This window comes from Schistocerca serialis, chromosome 5 (assembly GCF_023864345.2).
Source record: "Schistocerca serialis cubense isolate TAMUIC-IGC-003099 chromosome 5, iqSchSeri2.2, whole genome shotgun sequence".
Classification (NCBI taxonomy): domain Eukaryota; kingdom Metazoa; phylum Arthropoda; class Insecta; order Orthoptera; family Acrididae; genus Schistocerca; species Schistocerca serialis.
The window spans coordinates 632175413-632198334 of record NC_064642.1 but is presented as its reverse complement, the minus strand read 5'-3'; the positions used below and the strand labels follow the sequence as shown (position 1 = coordinate 632198334).

Here is a 22922-nt window from a genome sequence, read left to right as displayed (position 1 = left end):
TTGAAGCAAAAAGTTTCATATGGATATATGCACTGTTCCGAATGGTTTCCCAGATAGAACACATTTAATGTACCGGCTCATCAAAAAGTCAGTATAAATTTGAAAACTGAATAAATCACGTAATAATGTAGATAGAGAGGTACAAATTGACACATACGCTTGGAAAGACATGGGGTTTTATTAGAATCAAAAAAATACAAAAGTTCAAAAAATGTCCGACAGATGGCGCTTCATCCGATCAGAATAGCAATAATTAGCATAACAATTAGCAAAGCAAAGATGATGTTCTTTACAGGAAATGCTCCATATGTCCACCATCATTCCTCATCAATAGCTGTAGTCGACGAATAATGTTGTGAACAGCACTGTAAAGCATGTCCGGAGTTATGGTGAGGCACTGGCGTCGGATGTTGTCTTTCAGCATCCCTAGAGATGTCGGTCGATTACGATACACTTGCGACTTCAGGTAACCCCAAAGCCAATAATCGCACGGACTGAGGTCTTGGGATCTGGGAGGCCAAGCATGACGAAAGTGGCGGCTGAGCACACGATCATCACCAAACGACGCGCGCAAGAGATCTTTCACGCGTCTAGCAATATGGGGTGGATGGCCATCCTGCATAAACATCGTACGTGCCAGCAGGTGTTTATCAGCCAGGCTGGGGATGATGCGATTCTGTAACATATCGGCGTACCTCTCACCCGTCACGGTAGCAGTTACAAAACCAGAATCGCGCATTTCCTCGAAGAAAAAAGGCCCGATAACGATAGATGTGGTAAATCCAACCCATACCGTGACTTTCTCGCCGTGCAATGGAGTTTCCACGACAGTTCTAGGATTTCCGGTAGCCCAAATTCTGTAGTTGTGGGCGTTCACAGACCCTCGGAGCGTGAAATGAGCTTTGTCGGTCCACAACACGTTAATCAACCAATCGTCATCTTCCGCCATCTTTTGAAACGCCCACACCGCAAATGCCCTCCACTTCACTAAATCGCCAGGTAACAGTTCATGATGCCGATGAATTTTGTACGGATAGCATCGGAGGGTAAGCCTCAATGCCAACCAAACAGTAGTGTATGGAATGCCGGTGCGACGTGCGACTGCACAAGCGCTGACTTCCACACGCATAGTCGAACCCGCTACAGTCTCCATTTCATCCTGAACTGTCTCAGCAGCATTACGCCTGGTGCTCGGTCGGTCACTACGGGGTCTATCGTCTAAACAACCCGTGGCTTCGAACTTCGAAATCATTCTCGCCACATCTGCATTTGTCAACGGACCTTTATCCGTTCGAGTCCCCTTCCTATGGCGATAGCATCGTAACGCTGAACTAGCACATTCCCCTTTCTATAATACAGCTTCACTAAAAACGCCTTTTCAGGTAACGTCAACATGCTGCGACTGCTGGCCCATCTGATTCTCTCTCTCATTACAGCTCCTTTTATACACGATTGTCATGCGCAGTCACTGACGTTTTCCTGTCCAGCGCCATCTGTCGGACATTTTGTGAACTTTTCTTTGTTTTAATAAAACCCCATGTCATTCCAAGCATGTGTGTCAATTTTTACCTCTCTATCTACATTATTCCGTGGTTTATTAAGTTTTCAAATTTATACTTACTTTTTGATCACCCAGTACATTGTTGTTTATTTTTTGTATCATTCTATACACTGCCAGGTTTACACATGCACACATGTACAACAGTTAGTAAACAGCACAACATGCCTTTTACAAAGCATCAATTGAAGAATATTGTTAAGACATTGACCTCTAAGCATTATCGTATACGTCACGTTGCAGCTGTTGTACGGTCCACAATAAATATTCCAATATCCCACCGTCAGCTTCAATGCATTTGTCCACTCTTGCGAGAACCGGTTGTGCAGCTTGTCTGAGTGCTTCTACCGGTACCCTAATGAGGGCAGCAGCGTCCGTGATGCCACCAAGCAGTTCATCTCGAGTGTTCACCTTCCGTTTGTACACACCAGATGAACCAACCCCATACACAAAAGTCTAACGACATAAGGTCTGGCGAGTTTGGTGACTATCACGACCAAGCCAGCGATCAGGTTAAGTGTGGTTGAGATCTTCCCTCACACGTCTGGTAAAATGTCGACGGTCTCCGTTATGCTGGCAGTACAGTGCAATGGACGTCCTCAACGTGGTCAGCCGGCCGCTGTGGCCGAGCGGTTCTAGGCGCTTCAGTCCAGAACCGCGCTGCTGCTACGGTCGCAGGTTCGAATACTACCTCGGGCATGGATCTGTGTGATGTCCTTAGGTTAGGGGACTGATGACCTCAGATGTTCCTGAAGTCCCATGGTGCTTAGAGCCATTTGAACCAACGTGGTCAACAAACAAATTTTCAACAAAATGCAAGTAATTCTGTCCAGTCGTTCGCTCGTCTGAAATGAATGGACCTATGAACAGCTTACAGATCATGCACTACCTAAAACAAATGGTTCAAATGGCTCTGAGCACTATGGGACAACTTCTGAGGTCATCAGTCCCCTAGAACTTAGAACTACTTAAACCTAACTAACCTAAGGACATCACACACATCCATGCCCGAGGTAGGATTTGAACCTGCGACCGTAGCGGTCGCGCGGTTCCAGACTGTGCGCCTAGAACCGCTCGGCCACTCTGGCCGGCTGCACCACCTAAGATTTAGCAAAAAACAACTTAGAAACTCAATCTCTGTTGCTCCATCATGGCCAGGGAACATCGGTTGGTAAGTACTTTTCAATAGCCCTATACTTTGAGGTAATAAAATAAAATATCTCAAAGCGTACGGCTGTTGGCGAAGTTTATTGACATTGAAGAAACTTGGAAATTGACTAGTTCTGTAGCACGTGGAGTTTTGCCGATTTTTCCGCGACCACCGATGACTATTACGGGTGATGATTCCATTCCGTGTAAGCGTGACATCGACAGTGAATAATAAAATGAAAGCAAATTACAGTTGTCTTTCAGCCACTGACAAAATTCAAGTTGTATGGCGATGTGAAGTCAGTGTAAAGACTGTGGGCACGCTGTGGGTGACATGGGTATATGTTTCCCGCATGTGAGTGTGGGAGCAGAAAGGAAGTCGGCAGCCCGCGTGCAGACACGCTGCGCTGTCCGCCGCAGCTACACGCGCCTAGCCGTCGTCACACGCACCGTGCCGTCGAACGTTAACGTTGAGCGTGCTAAGCTCAACGTGCTGCTGAACGCTCAGGAACGATGCGACTTATGCATACGGTACGTGGGCCCCAACATGGTATACGCGATCGCAACGCACTCCAGCGGCAGTTGAGGGCTGTTTATACACTCCTGGAAATTGAAATAAGAACACCGTGAATTCATTGTCCCAGGAAGGAGAAACTTTATTGATACATTCCTGGGGTCAGATACATCACATGATCACACTGACAGAACCACAGGCACATAGACACAGGCAACAGAGCATGCACAATGTCGGCACTAGTACAGTGTATATCCACCTTTCGCAGCAATGCAGGCTGCTATTCTCCCATGGAGACGATCGTAGAGATGCTGGATGTGGTCCTGTGGAACGGCTTGCCATGCCATTTCCACCTGGCGCCTCAGTTGGACCAGCGTTCGTGCTGGACGTGCAGACCGCGTGAGACGACGCTTCATCCAGTCCCAAACATGCTCAATGGGGGACAGATCCGGAGATCTTGCTGGCCAGGGTAGTTGACTTACACCTTCTAGAGCACGTTGGGTGGCACGGGATACATGCGGACGTGCATTGTCCTGTTGGAACAGCAAGTTTCCTTGCCGGTCTAGGAATGGTAGAACGATGGGTTCGATGACGGTTTGGATGTACCGTGCACTATTCAGTGTCCCCTCGACGATCACCAGTGGTGTACGGCCAGTGTAGGAGATCGCTCCCCACACCATGATGCCGGGTGTTGGCCTTGTGTGCCTCAGTCGTATGCAGTCCTGATTGTGGCGCTCACCTGCACGGCGCCAAACACGCATACGACCATCATTGGCACCAAGGCAGAAGCGACTCTCATCGCTGAAGACGACACGTCTCCATTCGTCCCTCCATTCACGCCTGTCGCGACACCACTGGAGGCGGGCTGCACGATGTTGGGGCGTGAGCGGAAGGCGGCCTAACGGTGTGCGGGACCGTAGCCCAGCTTCATGGAGACGATTGCAAATGGTCTTCGCCGATACCCCAGGAGCAACAGTGTCCCTAATTTGCTGGGAAGTGGCGGTGCGGTCCCCTACGGCACTGCGTAGGATCCTACGGTCTTGGCGTGCATCCGTGCGTCGCTGCGGTCCGGTCCCAGGTCGACAGGCACGTGCACCTTCCGCCGACCACTGGCGACAACATCGATGTACTGTGGAGACCTCACGCCCCACGTGTTGAGCAATTCGGCGGTACGTCCACCCGGCCTCCCGCATGCCCACTATACGCCCTCGCTCAAAGTCCGTCAACTGCACATACGGTTCACGTCCACGCTGTCGCGGCATGCTACCGGTGTTAAAGGCTGCGATGGAGCTCCGTATGCCACGGCAAACTGGCTGACACTGACGGCGGCGGTGCACAAATGCTGCGCAGCTAGCGCCATTCGACGGCCAACACCGCGCTTCCTGGTGTGTCCGCTGTGCCGTGCGTGTGATCATTGCTTGTACAGCCCTCTCGCAGTGTCCGGAGCAAGTATGGTGGGTCTGACACACCGGTGTCAATGTGTTCTTTTTTCCATTTCCAGGAGTGTAGTTCGTAAATGACACTGTTTACTCATCGGGCGCGCGAAAGATTCCCACGTTAGCTCTATTAAAACGCACATTTCCTCCATCGTCCACGAAAAGGAAAGTAGTATCTCCAGTCAATAAGGACACAGTGCTTTACAAATTTGGAATACTTCTCCGCATAAGATAAACATTATTTCATCATTCCCACATTTTAGTAAAACCCTATCCAGTAACAGAATCTTTGCAACATGTGAATTACGAAGCGTAAAAGAAAAAGGAGCAAAATATCTTTATACAAATAGCGCAAGCTGTCCTGTAGATTAAGCCAATTGAACAAAGTCACCCCTCAAAAAAGGTGAACTTATATTTGCATAACATCAAATATTATAGCATATATTTGTATTAAACTAATAATAAACTACCAGAACCTAATAAAAACGCAAATGTTAGGAAAAAAAATTGGAAGTGTCAAGCCGCGAACCACCGCCCCAACCAACATCTCATCAGAGGACGGTCCCGCTACTCATTACGTTAAACGAAGTTCACACCCCTTACATGTATATTTTATTACCCCTTGCTGAAAACCTTAATCGTAGATATGTTACTAATTGAAATTTAATTATAACAAATTGTACCAAGAACAATACGTTTTGGGTGGATCATCAGTGTGTCGCTGCCTTCAAATAGCCTACTCTCATAATACGCCAGTTACAATAATTCTTTTGCCACGAATATGATGTTTCTCATTATTTTATTGGAACGAATCACGCAGTTAACAACGGGTTTTCCAGTGATTCTCAATTTGCTGGTGCTCAGAAACGGCATACATACGTATAGACTTGAAATGAATGCCAATATGGCGCCTCACAACTCTGTACTGAAGGGAGACGGCGTGCGTGTGACGTAGGTGGCGTTGTGCCATCTCATTGGACAACGCTCAGACGCACGCTCAGAATATCTGACATGCCAGATATTGCTCTGCACGCTCGGAAAGACTCCCGAGAGTGGTATTCCACGCTATGACGTCACAAACTCGGCACGCTCAACGTTCGAATGCACGGTCCGTGTGCCGACGGCGTAAGGATGCACACAGAGAACGCTGGTTAGCCTGCTAGTCAAGGTGCTATGTGGTAAGGTCTTATTGGACCAAACAGCTGAGGTCATCGGGCCATAAACTTACGCACTACTTAACAAAACTTAATCCAACTTACGCTAACGCGCTAACGACAACACACAACCTCCGAGTTGCACCTGTGCCATTAGGGATAAAACGTTGCGCGCGCACCGTTACGTCTATAGTCTTTCTCACACGATTGCACATAAACTAATCGCCAAAAGAAATTATTTTCTCGTTATATGTCAGCTTCATGATGAAGTGCCCAAAATTTAACGTGATATTAGCATATAAGTACGACGCTGCGCGGAATTCGAAAAAGTTTGCAATGAAAAATATGGGTCACTATGGTTTTGCGTTTGATGCGTAATACACCATATGTTGCAGCAAACGCAATTTAGGTACGATATTGAATTTTTCTTTAGACGTGGGAGGAGGTTATCTGTCTCCAATCTCGAAAAATGGAATTTATGTAGCACGATCACTTCCGACCGCACGCGCACTGGAATAAAATATTCATAACGTACCTCGTATCTCCTAAACCGTTCGAGATATCGATACGAGATTTTGACAAGACTTAGTATGCAAAGAGGAGAGTATTTTGCTATGTCGTTAACACAGGGAACTTTCTTATCTACGGCGATATGGCGGAACCTATGGCTTTGTATTTTATTTTTTTCTATCCAATACTGTAATATTTTTAAGAGTCTTATACAACTACTGAAAAGAGAATTTGCTAGTATCAAACTAAGCGTGAAATTTCTTATCTTATTTTACAGCAAACCGACACAATGAGATTTTCCATAAACTATTGATCACCCCTGTTTCATTTTAATAAGGCAGGTTGTTTCACGATTCTGTCGCAGTAGGTACTGCAAGGTAAGTTTGTGCAGTTTATACCGTATTTTAACAAAAAAAAAGCAAAATTAAATCTGTCAACAAGAGAAATGTATCCGTCCCTCATAATCGATGATGTTTCTTCAAATGTGAAGTAGTTAACAGTTCAACAAAAATAAATATCCAATTCTGTTGCAGTTTTGACGGAATCCTCTAACCCATCGTATTCAGTGCTACCGGCCAGTTTAGACCAGCACCTTGACGTTAGGTTCAAAATGGCTCTGAGCACTATGGGACTCAACTGCTGAGGTCATTAGTCCCCTAGAACTTAGAACTAGTTAAACCTAACTAACCTAAGGACATCACAAACATCCATGCCCGAGGCAGGATTCGAACCTGCGACCGTAGCGGTCTTGCGGTTCCAGACTGCAGCGCCTTTAACCGCACGGCCACTTCGGCCGGCTTTGACGTTAGGAAACTGACAACAAATGTATTAAAGGGTCAACACCATTTGAGGCAGTTTGAGCTGCGCGTATTCCGCAAATTAGTATTTTTTTGTTGCCCTGTTGTCACGACCAAGGAGGAGTTCAATGTTTTTCTGATTTTAAAACTCTTGTAATTTTACGACTGTTTCTGTGGTTCTTTCAGTTGTTTGAACCTTACAGCGCGCTTTTCTCCTGGGATTAATATTTTGATTGCGTAATACTATGGATTTATTTTACTGCGGCTTCACCTTCGGCGCAATTATTGTTTTATGTGGTTTCCAGTTATACATTTGAGACCATCTATTGTTCATTTGGACGATTAAAAGATAGCTCATATAATTATATACTGCTAAAATTGGAGTCCATTCACTGGTTTCTCGGACAGTAAAAACAATTTTAACTTTTTTAAAGTTCGAAATGGTTGTTGTCAACCCTGAGTTTGAAATAAAAGTGTTGTTCCTTTTAATGGTGAATGATTTTTTAAATTACTCGAAGTCCTGTCCTACCATTCAACAGCAATTGCTGGCGCCAAATTGGGCGTAATTACCAGGCTCTACCTATTTTACGCAATATGCTGAAAGCTCTGGTAAACACTCTACGATCAGGAATTCGAGATGTCGGAAAGCGCCCTCGGTATTCATCGATAGCAATAGGAGTACTACGATCGCAGGAGACGTAAACATACACCATACTTGTAAAATCTTCATGAGGGGCACCATAGGTAGCACTTGTACAAACACAACGAATCGATGCTTCTCCCTGATACACTCTCTATCCCTTGCACTACTTCACTCACAAAACACAAGGGACGACTGTGCTTTCATTGGATTTGATGGCAGAAAGACATCTCGAGCAAAGAGGGTGAAATGAACGAGATAGGTTTGGCTAAAATAAAACGGCAAATACGTTGGGTGGTTAACATACTTGCGCGCCACCAGACCAAAAATAAATGCACTATAAATATGTTCTACCTCGGAAATTATTCGCAATAGGACATATGTCCACACGAAGGTTGTTGCTTCAGGTGAGCGATCAGGTCTTATCCCTGAAAATGGACCACTCCTCCATCAAAAGTCTATATATTATATTGATAAAGAGTGATGCGAGAGATTGTTGTTATTATTCTCGTGTCAGAAACATATATAAAACACAATTTATACAATTATTGACTGATCAGCACAATTTATATAATTTTTGACCAAAATATGGTCAGTTCCAGTGCATTTTCCGTTGCCGGGTGGAGGTCATCTTCTATGCAGGAGGATGGACACAGTCGACACTGAAGCATATGTTGAACAGTCTATTCTTCCTCGCAATCACATTGGATTTTGTTTTCTTCAGTGTATGCGACCTCAGCCTATTCAAGGACTTTCAGATTGGCCAATTCTCATCGTGACCAGCGGGGAAAGATTCTGGAAACCTTTTCCAATTAGGAGAGTGGGATGTCTCTGCCCTCCATGATTGCAGCCTGCCTTCCTCATCTCTGGTTGTTAGTTCTGAGGAAACTTTTCCTTGACCTTAGTCATTGTGGGTAGGGTTGTTGCCCATTCATGGAATGCGTTTTCTCCTGCTCCAATTTAGTTCTTTCTCTGTTTGCTGATATTTCTCTCCGAACAGGAGGTCGTGCAATTCCTGCACGGTGGTAGAGTCATTCGACTGGAGTTGACTTCAAGCAGCCTGTTGTAATACTGCATGTGTCGTTTAGAGCAATATCACCTGTATGGCATGTGAGAGATGAAGCGAATCGGCAGAATAGCACTTGATTTTCAGTACCAATAACGTAACGATGGGATGATTTCCTTTCGATCATGGGTAAAAGTCTTATTTCTCACTCGGTGGCATTACTCGCTTCGCACGCAGCAAACAAAACTGTCACCATTCGACCTAATCTTGACCAGGGTTACGTTACTATCACCTCAACCATGTTTTGAAATTAAATTCGTTCGCCTTGCTAACTAACCACCAATCTGTTGCCTTCCGAACAAATAAACTACACTAGACAGTCGTTGTCTCTGAGAACAACCACGAATTAATTATTATCCATTTACCAGATATCTAGTGATAAATGTAAATCCTGTAAATTGCTTTAGTGCAAGGTTCTAATCCGGGTATATCTGGCTGGCATCTATTGTGAGGATAATTTAATAGAGAGCTTGTGAAAAGTATGCAGTGTTGTGAATGGCGAACGAACGAATCAGTGAGAGGTGACGAACCCCCCCCCCCCCCCACACACACACACACACACGAACACAAATATCATGGACAACATAACAACATAAGCCATTAGTTCTGGTGCATGTACGCTACATATGGGTGGAATGCAGATTTCTAGATTCCGACAATCGTTTGGCACGTTGCCCCATTGTAACCTGTTAACGAAAATTCGAGCTTATGAAGTAGGTTCCCAGACAGGTGAATGACACAAAGACTTCTTAAGTAATAGAACCGAGTACGTTGTACGCGTCGGCGAGTGCTTACCAGACACGAGGGAGTGCCCCAGGGAAGTGTGACAGGACCGCTGTAATTCTCTACGTACACAAATGATCTGACGGACAGGGTGAGCAGCAATATGTGGCTGTTTGTTGACAATATTGCGGTGTGATTGTAGGAGGATACAAAAAGAGTTCGACAAAATTTCCAATTGGTGTGATTAATGTCAGTTAGCTCTAAGTGCAGATGAGTTGGAGAAACAATCCTGTAATGCTGAAATACATTATTAGTAACGTGCTGCTTGACACAGTTCCGTCGGTTGAATATCTAGATGTGAAGCTCCAAAGCGATGTGAAATGGAACGAGTATGTAAGGATTGTAGTAGGAAAGGCGAATGGTTTATTGGAATAGTTTTGGAAAAGTGTGGGTCATCTGTAATGGAGACCGCACATACAACATTTGTGCGATCCATTCTTTAGTACTGCTCCAGTGTTTGGGACCCTTTTCATGTCGGATTAAAGGAAGACATCGAAGAAATTCAGAGGTGGGTTGCTAGATTTGTTACCGGTGTAAGTAGGCTGTTTATGTTTTTATGTTAGTAACGTCACGTAGCGCTCTATATTAAAATCACTGGCTGTGCTGTGTGCAGTCTGTGGCTGGTTGGCATTGTTGGAATATTCGCTATTGTAGTGTTTGGAAGTTGGATGCGAACAGCGCGTGGCGTTGCGCAGTTGGAGGTGGCCGCCAGCAGTGGTGGGTGTGGGGAGAGAGAGATGGCAGAATTTTGAGAGCGGACGATCTGGCCGTGTGTCCGCCAGAAACAGTATATTTGTAATCCTGGATATCATGAACTGATATATATATATATACTGTATTATGACTTTTGATCATTATTAAGGTAAATACATTGTTTGTTATCTATCAAAATCTTTCATTTGCTGCCGGCCGGGGTGGTCGAGCGGTTCTAGGCGCTACAGTCTGGAACCGCGCAATCGCTACGGTCGCAGGTTCGAATCCTGCCTCGGGCATGGATGTGTGTGATGTCCTTAGGTTAGTTAGGTTTAAGTAGTTCTAAGTTCTAGGGGACTGAGGACCACAGCAGTTAAGTCCCATAGTGCTCAGAGCCATTTCAACCATTTTCATTTGCTACCTATGTCTATCAGTAGTTAGTGCCTTCAGTAGTTAGAATCTTTTATTTAGCTGGCAGTATTGGCGCTCGCTGTATTGCAGTAGTTCGAGTAACGAAGATTTTTGTGAGGTAAGTGACTCATGAAAGGTATAGGTTATTGCTAGTCAGGGCCATTCTTTTGTACGGATTTTTGAAAGTCAGATTGCGTGGCGCTAAAAATGTTGTGTGTCGTATATGAAGTCTTCACGTGTTGTCAGCCGAGTAGCATCGTCGTCTCGTAGCAACGTTTCGATGGAATGCGTCTCCATCATCTTCAGGCGAAGTGTCGGGATATCGTCGGTCGCGGGCTTATATCTCTGCTGGACCGCTCTCCGCTTCCCGCGGCCGGCCAATCACGCGCCCGCGAAATCGCCCAATGCACCTGGATCGGCCGGTGGGGAGGGGATGGAGGGGGGGGGGGGACGCGTGCGCGGGGTTCGAGTCCTGGCGTTCGTCTCTATCTGCTCCGTCCGCGGCCCTTGGTGGAACGGAACGTTCTTCTCTGATTTTCCTGATTGCAGGCTCCCAGGCTGTGCTGAGATGGTAGCCACTGTCGCGGTTGACTAGGTTGTCGTGTAACTATTTCTATGGACTCTTTGATTACTGAGTCCAAAAATCCGTTTGTACTGCATATCTTCTTTGTGTCCTCGAAATCGAAGGTGTGCTTCTCGTCAATACTATTTTCCGCCAGAGCAGATTTGACCCAAGCGTACATGCCTAATGTGTTCACTGCGGTGCAGTGAGATGCAATGCTGTGTCTGTCCTATATATTGCATCCCACATTCGCATCCGATCTTGTACACACCTGGTGCCGTCAGACCTAGTGGATCCTTGGCTGAGCCGAGAAGGTCTTTGATTTTTCCTGCTGCGCGGAAAACGCTCTTCACTTTGCTTCTTGAGAATTCTCGCGATCTTGGACGTCGGAGGACCCGCGTACGGCAAGAACGCACAGCCCATTGCTTCGTCTTCATCCGGTCTCTCTTCTTGTGGTCGGTCTTCAGAGCTCTCCTTATTTGTGTCTCACTGTATCCACTTTCCTTGAAGGTGGCCTTTAAGTGTTGCAATTCTCCTGGCAAACTTTCCTTATCGCAGATGAACCTGGCCCTGTGCACTAAGGTGTTGAGTACAGCATTGCGTTGCGCAAGGTGGTGGCAGCTATTGGCGTTAAGATAGAGGTCCGTGTGTGTTTTCTTTCTATACACTGCGTGTCCCAGCGTGCCGTCCATGTTTCTTGTGATCAGGATATCCAGAAAGGGTAAGCTTCTGTTCTCTTCTATCTCCATGGTAAATTTGATATTTCCATGTATGCTGTTGAGGTGTTGATGGGACTCTAGCAGCTTGTCCCTGCCATGTGGCCAAACTACAAAGGTATCGTCAACGTATCTATAGAAGGCTTTTGGCTTGTGTTTAGCAGTGTCCAGTGCTAGCTTTTCGAAGTGCTCCACGTATAGGTCGGCTATGCCTGGTGCTAGGGGGGAGCCCATAGCTACACCATCTATCTGTTCATAGAGCTTCCCACCACACTTGAAATAGGTGGTGGTTAGAACATGGCGAAGGAGCTTGATGATATCCTCCTCAAAGTGTTCTTCGAGTAAAGCCATGGAGTCTTCTACTGGTACTCGTGTGAATAAGGATGTCACATCGAAGCTGACTAGTACGTCTTCATTTTCCTGCCGCATTCCCTGTAGTACTTTCACAAACTCACCCGAGGTTTGCACATGGTGTGGACCGGAACCCACCAAGGGTTTTAGCATCTGTGATAAATGCTTAGCAATACCATATGTCTGCGAGTTAATAGTGTTTATAATAGGTCGTAATGGGACACCTTCTTTGTGGACCTGGGTGGCCGTAGAGACGTGGTGGTGCCGATGCCCTCGGGTACAGCTTCCTGATGATATCCTTCCCTAGTCCCGAGTTGTTGAGCATCTCAACGGTCTTTCAGGTCATTGTTGTGGTGGGGTTCTTCCTTAGTCTTTTATAGGCAGGATCTTGCAGGAGGGCGTCGATTTTCTGCCAATAGTCTTCCGATAATAAGGACAATCATAGCGTAATAAGCGGTCAGGTAAAAAGTGAACTTAAAATTATTTCTTACAGCAATTCGAGATCGGAGTACAAAGCAGCAGATTTTACGTTGTGTTTCACAGGCGGACGCGGGCTGCTAATATTGTAAACTTTAACAGTGTCAAAGTTAAAATACTTTCATGTTTCAAAAGGAAGTCTTGCTAAACGAAAATTATGGGTTGGTAAAAGTTATAGAAAAATCATTTTCTGGTTAATAAGGATAGTCTCGAGCTCTAGTGTTAGCCGTGGCACTGATTAATAATTAATGTTGGCGAAAAATCCACTGCAAGGTTTGAGGTTCTTTAAGCATTGCGTAAGGTAACTTCATTATTATTTTATAACAGAAATAATTTCAGAACATTTTTACGATAGTTCTAGCAGAGATAGATATGTTGTGTATTCTATTGAGTTACAGAAACAAAACTGTTCATTTAATAAGAAGCCAGTTCCAGTATAGTAATAATAATTAATCTCACTTTTTCATAACATACAATTAACCAAAGTAAACCAGTGTACAGAAAAAATAGAGGAGCGCGATATACTGGAAAACAACAACCACTGGGAACACTAAAGAAGCCTCACTCACAGTCTCTGCTGAACAACACGTAACCGGTCGAATCCAAAACAGCTATGGGGCTCCTTCAAAGAAAGTATGAGTGGTGACATACTGTAACAAATCCGGCAAACTTATCCTGAACTGGCCATCGAATTCAAAGGCGACATCTCCAATGAAACAGTCATTCGTCTATAAGATAAATGTTTAGCAACAAACAACCAGACCTTAGTTCAAATTGGGATGCAAGCACAACGAAAAAATGCTATCAGTCTGCTAAATTTTGAAATCACAAAGGAAAAGGCTACAGCTTCAACGAACTACTTCAATACATTGCTCACAACAAACCACTCCTCAATAACAATCAAAAGGAAATTCACCCCGTTATCATGAACCTGATCGACAACAACACTGGCGGAATTATTTACTTGGACGCACGAGGCGGCACCGGGAAAACGTTTCTAATAAAGCTACTGCTGGTGGAAAGAAGTGCTAAACAACACATCGCACTTGTATTGGCATCATCCGGCATTGCAGCCACACTTATGGAAGGGGGGACGAAGTGCCCATTCTGCCCTACAAATACCGTTGAATGTAGCCGACGAACAATTCCCGGCATGTAAAATCTCAAGAACTTCTGGACGAGATGAACTTCTAAGGCAAGCTAAAATTATCTTCTCGGACGAATGCGCAATGTCACATAAAAATCACCCGAAGCCATGGACAGAACGTTGCAAGACTTACGAGAAAACTGAATTGATGGGAGGAACTTTACTCATACTTCCAAGGAGATTTTCGACAAACACTTCCCGTTATCCCCAAAGTCAAGCACCAGCAGATGTGATCAATGCATGCTTTAAAAAATCACATCTCCGGCCCCACAAACAAATACTGCGACTAAAAAAAAATATGGGACTTGGACTATCGAAAGGCGAAACAACAGTACATTTTGCTCACCAACTTTTACAAATAGGCAAAGGTACATATCCTACTGACCAGACGACGGGCCTTATTAAACTCAACAGTGATTTCTACTGGAAACGAATTCATCGACCAAATTTATCCACACATTGTTCACAACTATAACAGCTCGGACTGGCTATTTTAAAGGGTAATTTAGGCAACTAAAATAATACTGTCGATGATATCAACTTTAATATTCAAAACAAAATTCCCGGTGAAGAGAAAATATACAAATCAGTCGACACGATGGTAAACTTTGAGGCAAGTGTGAACTTCTCTACAGCTCTTTGCAAGTGCTAGAAATGACATTACAGTGCCTTCGACTTACAATTGGATCTCCGATCACATACTACTCAGAAATATCAACTCACAAAAACTATGTAATGGAACAAGGATGATTGTCAAACAGCTATCGAATAACATCACCGAAGTCGGACTTATTACTGGAAAGTACAAAGGACACATGCTATTTATCTCCAGAATACAACTGATCTCTTCTGAACTGCCACTCCAATTTAAAAGACTGCAATATCAAATTAGATTAGTCTACAGTTTTACAATTAACAAAGCGCAAGGACAAATTTTAAAATATTGCGGCATCAATCTCAAAGACTTCTGCTTCTCTCACGGTCAACTATACGTAGGTTGCTCTCGAATAGGATATTCGAAAAATTTGTACATATTATCTCTGGGTAACAAAATGAAAAAAGTGTTCTTTGTAAAAAAAAAGTATTGTACATAGTTAGAAAATGGTTTCAATAAAAAGTTTTTACCTCTTATACTTTAGCAAGTATTGTAAAATGCTTAGAATATGTTTTCAATAAAAAAATTTCCTCTTATACTTTAAAGTTTATCTTTTTATTCCAACTACTACACAACTCATATCAACTCCCTGAGCGAAGCCAGGTACTAATCATACAATAAAGAGTGTTCCTGTCATATATTTGCAATACTTTACATTTGTTTGTGTTGAGAGTCAATTATCATTCCCTGCACTGATAGAGATGTTATATTTCCTATCTAGTCAAGAAATGAATCATGACTCTAATCGGATTATACAGTACAGCTTCATATTTCAGAAATATCTGGGCTTACGTACTAAACTTACAATAGCATCTTGTCCTCCATTTTTATCTGTTGAACTCCCTGTGTGCTACACTTTTCAAGTTCATATTAAAGAACGTGATTGAAGCAAACATAAACTCAGGGGGTATGTGGTAGAAACACCACTAGGGGAACCGTGTCGGGCGTGGACACTCTTATTCTGTTTCAAGCAAAGTACAGGGTGACAATTATTGAACTACATGAAATAAAATCGTCATAACGGTTTGCGTAAGGACGCTCAAACTGTACAGTTGGTCAAGGGGCATGATGGTTTAGCGATGAAGCTAATTTTCATTTGGATGTGTTCGTCAATAAGCAGAACTGGCGCATTTTGGGGACTGAGAATCTCTTCAGGCTCAACGGCTGACTGTTTGGTGTGCAATGTCCAGCCACGGAACAACTGGTCCGATATTCCGTCATAGCATGGTAACTACAGAACGGTACGTGAAGGTTTTGGAAGATGATTTCATCCCCACTATCAAACGTGACCTTGACTTCGACAATATGTGGTTCATGCAAAACTGAGTTCGACCCCATCGAAGCCAGAGTGTTTGATGCCCTGGGGGAGAAGTCTGAGGACCGCCTTCTAGCTCTGGAGTATTCAGAGGCCACTGGCGTGGGCCTCGACTGGCCACCATATTCTCCAGATCTGCACATTGCGACTCTTTTTCGTGGGGCTATATTAAAGACATGGTGTACAGTAATAACGGCAAAACCATTGCTGAGCTGAAAACAGCCATTCAGGAGGTCATCGACAGCATCGATGTTCAGACACTTCAGCGGGTCGTGCAGAATTTCGCTATTCGTCTGCACCACATCATCGCCAATGACGGCAGGCATATCGAACTTGTCATAACCTAAATCCGAAAATCTTTAGTGACATGAAACTTTCTGGCAAATTAAAACTGTGTGCAGGACCGAGACTCGAACTCGGGAAGCTGTGAAGAGGGGGCGTAGTCGTACTTGGGTAGCTCATATGGTAGAACATTTGCCCACGATAGGCAAACGTCCCGAGTTCGAGTCTCTGTCCGAAACACAGTCTGAATCTGCCAAGAAGTTTCATATCAGTGCACACTCCGCTGCAGAGCGAAAATTTCATCCGGGAGCTTTAGTGACGTTTATATATTGAACAAAGTGTGTGCACGCCATGGTTTGTAGCTAATTTACGATTTTTTTCATGTAGTTCAGTAATTATCACCCTGTATATGGCATGGAAATGGAAATTAGCGTTTGGCGTCATTGGCCGGGAGGCCCCTTACGGGGCAGGTCCGGCCGCCTTGGTGCAGGACTTATTACATTTGACGCCACATTAGGCGACCTGCGCGCCAGATGGGGATGAAATGATGATGAAGACAACACAACACCCAGTCCCGGAGCGGGGAAACTCTCCGAGCCAGTCGGGAATCGAGCCCGGGCCCGTAGGACGGCAATCCGTCACGCTGACCACTCAGCTATCGGGGCGGACTGTATGTGGCATGAATTAAATGCACTGAAATGAAATGTATCGATCTTTGGGTATGGCATCAATGAAGATACAGTGATGTGCAATGTAATGAATGCAGTTCAAGTATCAGACACCTTTGGTCCCAAAGAGGAACATTATGTCATTAGTGCAGAGCGACTAAAAACTCGAAGTATTTTAACTTACCATTCTGTCTGTCTTAGGAACTTACTTGAAGAGAAGTCTGCGAAGTACAACACTCCTGCCAGGATGACCAGGATGATGATGACGGAGGCAGCCAGCATCACCGCCGCCACCCACACGGGTCGTCGACGTCGAAGTCCTGCACAAGGTCATGGAAAAACAGTGATCAGTTCTTTTCTGCTAACTGCACTGGCATACTATTCTCTGTAGTAGCTGGTCCTAACGTATAGGTATGTTTTCAGTATAAAACGTGCTGATCCGTTGATATGCCTGCTGATATCCATTGTAGTCTATTTGCATTGCACACAATCGTCCGCTGCTAGTGGTCTCGCGGTAGCGTTCTCGCTTCCCGAGCACGGGATCCCAGGTTCGATTCCCGGCGGAGTCAGGGATTTTCCCTGCCTCGAGATGACTGAGGGCAACAATGTCGGCCTGTCCTTCCAAACAAACGAATGAACTCACCCACTGCTTTGGCGAAAATTGGGCACCGTACATCGGCCACTGCATCCTGTGCGGACTCTACCATACTGCCAAACATATGTGTCACTTCGGATCAGAAGAGTACTTTTCTATCTAGGTTGCTAAAGACTGCCGGTCTTGTAAGGTGAAGGCGGTGCTCCTCATCTGCAGCATCTGATCGGCTCTGGATCTTTGGTACAGAGCCAAATCCAGGGTCTAAACCAGAGGCTTAGACGTTTAAGAGACAGCGTTGCTGCGAATTCCTGGATTGATTCGTCGTGCCGAGACGTGTTGGGTTCTGCTAAACAAATGAGTCCACTGCACACGGAATGCAGTCGAGTAGACTCAGAGATTTTAAAGTATTATCCCCCACGTTCTGCAAAACAGGTCGGATCACTGTTGCAAAACCAGACAGAAAGTTCAAAAAATGGTTCAAGTGGCTTTGAGCACTATGGGACTTAACATCTGAGGTCATCAGTCATCTAGAACTTAGAACTACTTAAACCTAACTAACTTAAGGACATCACACACATCCATTCCCGAGGCAGGATTCGAACCTGCGACCGTAGTGGTCGCGCGGTACCAGACTGAAGCGCCTAGAACCACTCGGTCACAACGGCCGGCGCAGACAGAAAGTATCTCAAAGAAAGCCGGCGCAGACAGAAAGTATCTCAAAGAAAGCAAAATTTCTTAGTTTGGCACCGGTTCACAGAATCTTCTAATTTAATGTGGACTTTACTGCGAGACGCTTTAAGTGATGTCCACAGTGAAACGCTGTCCCAAAATCTACTAGAATATACAAAGAAGATCAGAGCGTACGTGAGGTATATTAGTGGAAAAACTCCTTACATTCATTGGGTGATACCAGAGGTAATGGAAACGAAAAGGAGAGTTATTGAACATAGTTTTTGAAAATTGTTTCACCAAAGCTAATGCAATAAATATTCCAAACCAGTCGGAAGTAATTTAAAAATGGAGTCCTTGGAGTATCTTAGTAGTGCGTGATGTGCTGTAACGTCATCCAAAAGAATCTACGATTTTAATTTGCGTAATTAAATCCTAAAATCTGTTGTGCCTTATATTCAGCTGTAGCTCTGTAAACGGATGCAGACGTGATCAATCTGCCTTTTACCATTCCTCTATTACTGTAAGTATTTAATTTCTCACAACTGTTGTGAGTAGCGACAGGTTTGTAGTATATCACCTGTCCCCCCGTTCATTAAAAGCGCAACCACTCCATAATTATTTCATCTAACTGATCTAATTAAGTTGTAACAAGATCTATAATATGATGCGCATCAATTAAGCCAAATTTTGCATACCGCACAGTAAGATAATTTTATAAACTAGTTGTATTGGGTGATCGCTCATTCCATATTAGTTGTATTCGCTTTGCTGGCCGTTTTCGAGCAGGATTTTGTTAAGACTACTTATTGAACTAGGATTATCAAATGACATCAGCGACCAGTCGACTGAAAGCTTTGATTTGCTGCATAGCGAAGACATACGAGGGCGCTATAATTTTCTTTGAATGGCTTGCCTGATGACATTTTGCAGGTATGGATTTTGTGTAACTTACGAACTTCGTAACATCAGTATTACATTACTTTTTATCCTATACTCTTTAACTGCCAGCAGATTTCTGTTATCACAGCCGTCTACTTTGCACTTATTTCCTTTCAAATTGTGCTCTGCCGGTGGTCATATTCGTTGTAGTTAGGTGGCTGCATTTGTTACGATCGTGCTGTTACAACACCTTCTGAAGGTGTTGGCTGTTATGGTCGGTTTGGCTACGTCAGTGATTTATAACGGGCAACTTGTTTCTTCTGTTTGGAAAGCTACAGCGTTGGGCGGTGACCTAATCTGCGGTACAGTTCGAGGGCACAACGGAAGTGGGTTGAGGATATGGCTTTGCAGCAGTTAACATTTCTTGGAAACGTACGTCATATTGTGTCATGATTCCGTTAATAGCTCGCCGTCGATCGCATTTCTCAGCTGATATCTCAAGAGTGTCGTACGGCTGTGCTAGCCAGTACGGAGCACACATCGTGGCTGACTACTGTGGCCGTTGGGATACGAAATATGCTAAAAAGACAGAGACTCAAACAGCACAATATGGAACAAACTGGGCCGACAAATACAGCGAATCTAGCATCTACCAATTAAACTGCATTTGCTGTCAATCTGTACACGTGGGCCCAACATGCAGGAATTTCAGGACCAAATACACGGAATATCTAAGGGCATCAAAAAGTAACAGCTCACACTCAACATTTGTAGACCCTCTAATGGCAGAGAATCACAATCCAACAAGCAAAGACAATAACTTGGAAGTTCTTAAAACTAGCAATAGCCTGTAACGTAAGTTAACATTAGAGGATAATTATCACAGGCAAAAAGCAAGAGCCCGAGGCAGGAAACGTGCTAAATGAATCAGCATTACTCTGCAATAAAAACCTATTTGTCACAATAGAAGAACTGTATGAATAACGAGCGCTACCTTCCCTTCCTTTCTCTCTCATTCACACTCACGTTCTCTCTCTCTCTCTCTCTCTCTCTCTCTCTCTCACACACACACACACAAACACGCACACGCACACGCACACATTTCTCTGACACCATACGACATTGCATTGTCACAACACACGCAAACTTAGACAACTTCCTGAAGATCACTAAACATTTTGGAATTCCTGCACCACCCATCAAATAAACACGCAACGAATCAAATGAACATCAAACAGACGCAATGACACACCCTAATATTTAACAACAAAAACTTTACGTTTTGCGATAAAAGAAAAATGCGTGTTAAGCTGTCAGAACTTCCATCATAAAAAAACAAGGGCCTGAACACAAGTCGGGACTGTGTGCAGAATGATCGACGGCAAGGCGGCAGATTGTTGCAGATGTCGCAGCGCTCGTGTGTAACCATGCATTGTGATGCTAGAGGAGGCCGTGTTCCATGGGTGGACGAAACCTTCGAATTCGTGCTTTCCTATTTCTGAGGGCCTCGCACTACCTCGCGGAGTTTATGGTGGTCTTTTTGGGAATGAATTCCAAATGCGCCACATCTTTAACATCCCAGAACACTGTGTGCATGATTTTGCCTGATGACGGGATGGTCTTAATTTTATCGTCGGTGATGCTTTGTGGCGAAACTCCACTGATATTCTCTTGTTTATAGGGTCAAAATGGTGAACATAGCTTTCATCACCTGTCACAATGTTGTTAAGGAACCCCAGACCGTCACGCCCACAATGCAAAAGAAACTGTTGACAGATGTCCAATCTCCTCTGTTACATGTTAGGAGACAGCATTCGAGGCACCCACCGTGAACGCAGTTCCCTGTACCGCTGTTCTGAAACGATGGTCTGTACACGCTCTCATGATATGCCACACTTACCTGAGAGCTGTGTCTGTGTTATCCAACGATTTTCTCTGATGACGTCATCAACCCGACTCCGAAGAGCCTGATCGGTTGCCTTACACGGTCGTCAACTCCGGGCTCTGTCATACATTTTGAGGTTAGCAACACCGTTTCCTTCGCTACGACCACCTAAAACCCAACATCGCACGCTGTCGATGTCGATACAATCTCAACGTACACAGATTTCATTCTTCAACGGACTTCAATTGGAGGCACTTTTTCTGCGGTTAGAAACTCGATTACAGAACGCTGTCTCTCACGCAGCAACAAAGTTACGTTACGCGCCGCCATGTTGCACGCTACAATTCGAAAGCCCTCTAGCGGCAACTTGCGTTAGCGAAGCGTGAAAGTCGACCGAATAATATGGATAACTTTTAATACCTCGACCGTCATTGAGAACAGGATAAAAATTTCGCAGCACGCTCTCGTAGGTGAAGTATGTGTGCGGGCTTGTTCCTCTTCTAGCAGAATTATACCAAAGACTGGTGGAGGACCAAACCGTTCCTAGTGATAGGTAAAAAGCGCAAGGCCTTCTCATTCACGACTAGGGTCGTCGGACAGGTTCACAAAACTGTAAGCCTATACCATTGACGTCAGCATGTTGTTGAGTTCTGGAAACGTTTTACTCTCGCGTATTACGGCATTTCTGGAGACCGAAAACGTTTTCTGTGAGAATCAACATGGATTGCACATATAACGATCGTTTGGAACCCAGCTAGCACTGTTCGTGCACGAGACCTAAAAGTCAGTGACAATTATTGAACTATATGAAAAAAACGTAAATTAGTTACAAACTATGGCGTGCACACGCTTTATTCGACATGTAAATGTCACTACAGATATTCGGATTTAGGTTATGACATGTTCGATATGCCTGCCATTATTGGCGATGATGTGGCGCAGACGAATAGCGAAGTTCTGCACGACCCGCTGAAGTGTCGGAACATCGATGCTGTCGATCATCTCCTGAATGGCTGTTTTCAGCTCAGAAATGGTTCTGAGGTTATTACTGTACACCTTGTCTTTAATACAACCCCACAAATAGGAGTCGCATGTGTTCAGATATGTCGAATATGGCGGCCAATCGAGGCCTGCGCCAGTGGTCTCTGGGTACCCCAGAGCCAGAATGTGGTCCCCAAAGTGCTCCTCCACAACATCAGACACTCTCCTGCTTCGATGGGTCGAGCTCTGTCTTTCATGAACCACATCTTGTCGAAATCACGGTCACTTTCGATAATGGGGATGAAATCATCTTCCAGAACCTTCACCTACCGTTCTGTAGTCAGCGTGCCAACAAGGAATATCGCACCGATTATTCGTGATTGGGCATTGCACCCGTTGAGGGTGAAGAGACTTCTCGATCGCGAAATGCGGGTTCTCAGTCCCCCAAATGCACCAATTTTGCTTATTGACGAACCCATCCAAATGAAAGTGGGCTTCGTCGCTAAACCAAACCATACATGCGCATACTAATTCCCATCATGCCCCACGGCCAATCGTGCAGTTTGAACGTCCTAACGCTAACCGTTCAGAAGTTATGACGATTTTATTTCACATAGTTCAATAATTGTCACCCTGTATATGCGTTCAGGTTGATGGTATGTTCTTTGACTTCCGGAAGTCATACGATACAGTTCTGCACTGTCGCCTAATGAATAAAATACGAGAATCATAACAAAGAGAAATCGTGAGTCGTAAAAGTAACTTCAGTCATACGCCAAGGGGGAGTTACTGTTTACAGTATACGTAAATAATAGATAACCTAGTGGATAACGTCGGAAGTTCCATGATACTTTTCGTGGATGGTATGGTGTCGTATAGAGAGAAGTCAAAATACAATAAAATTGTCGCGAAATGCAGAAATACCAGCAGAGGATCGATGCTTGGTGGAGGGATGGCAATCGAATCTCAGCGTAAACAAATGCAATATGTTTCGCATAATTAAGTAGAAGGACCCATTATTGTATG

The 22922-nt window shown here is 44.5% G+C and overlaps 1 protein-coding gene across 1 annotated transcript in view; it reads right to left on the bottom strand.

The window, feature by feature from the left end:
- Positions 1-22922, bottom strand: part of LOC126482277 (peptidoglycan-recognition protein SC1a/b-like) — a 72905-nt gene that overhangs the window by 9552 nt on the left and 40431 nt on the right. The window contains exon 2 of the mRNA XM_050106261.1: positions 17094-17204. Coding sequence (XP_049962218.1) covers positions 17094-17204 — 111 coding nt within the window. The remainder of the gene's footprint in view (positions 1-17093; positions 17205-22922) is intronic.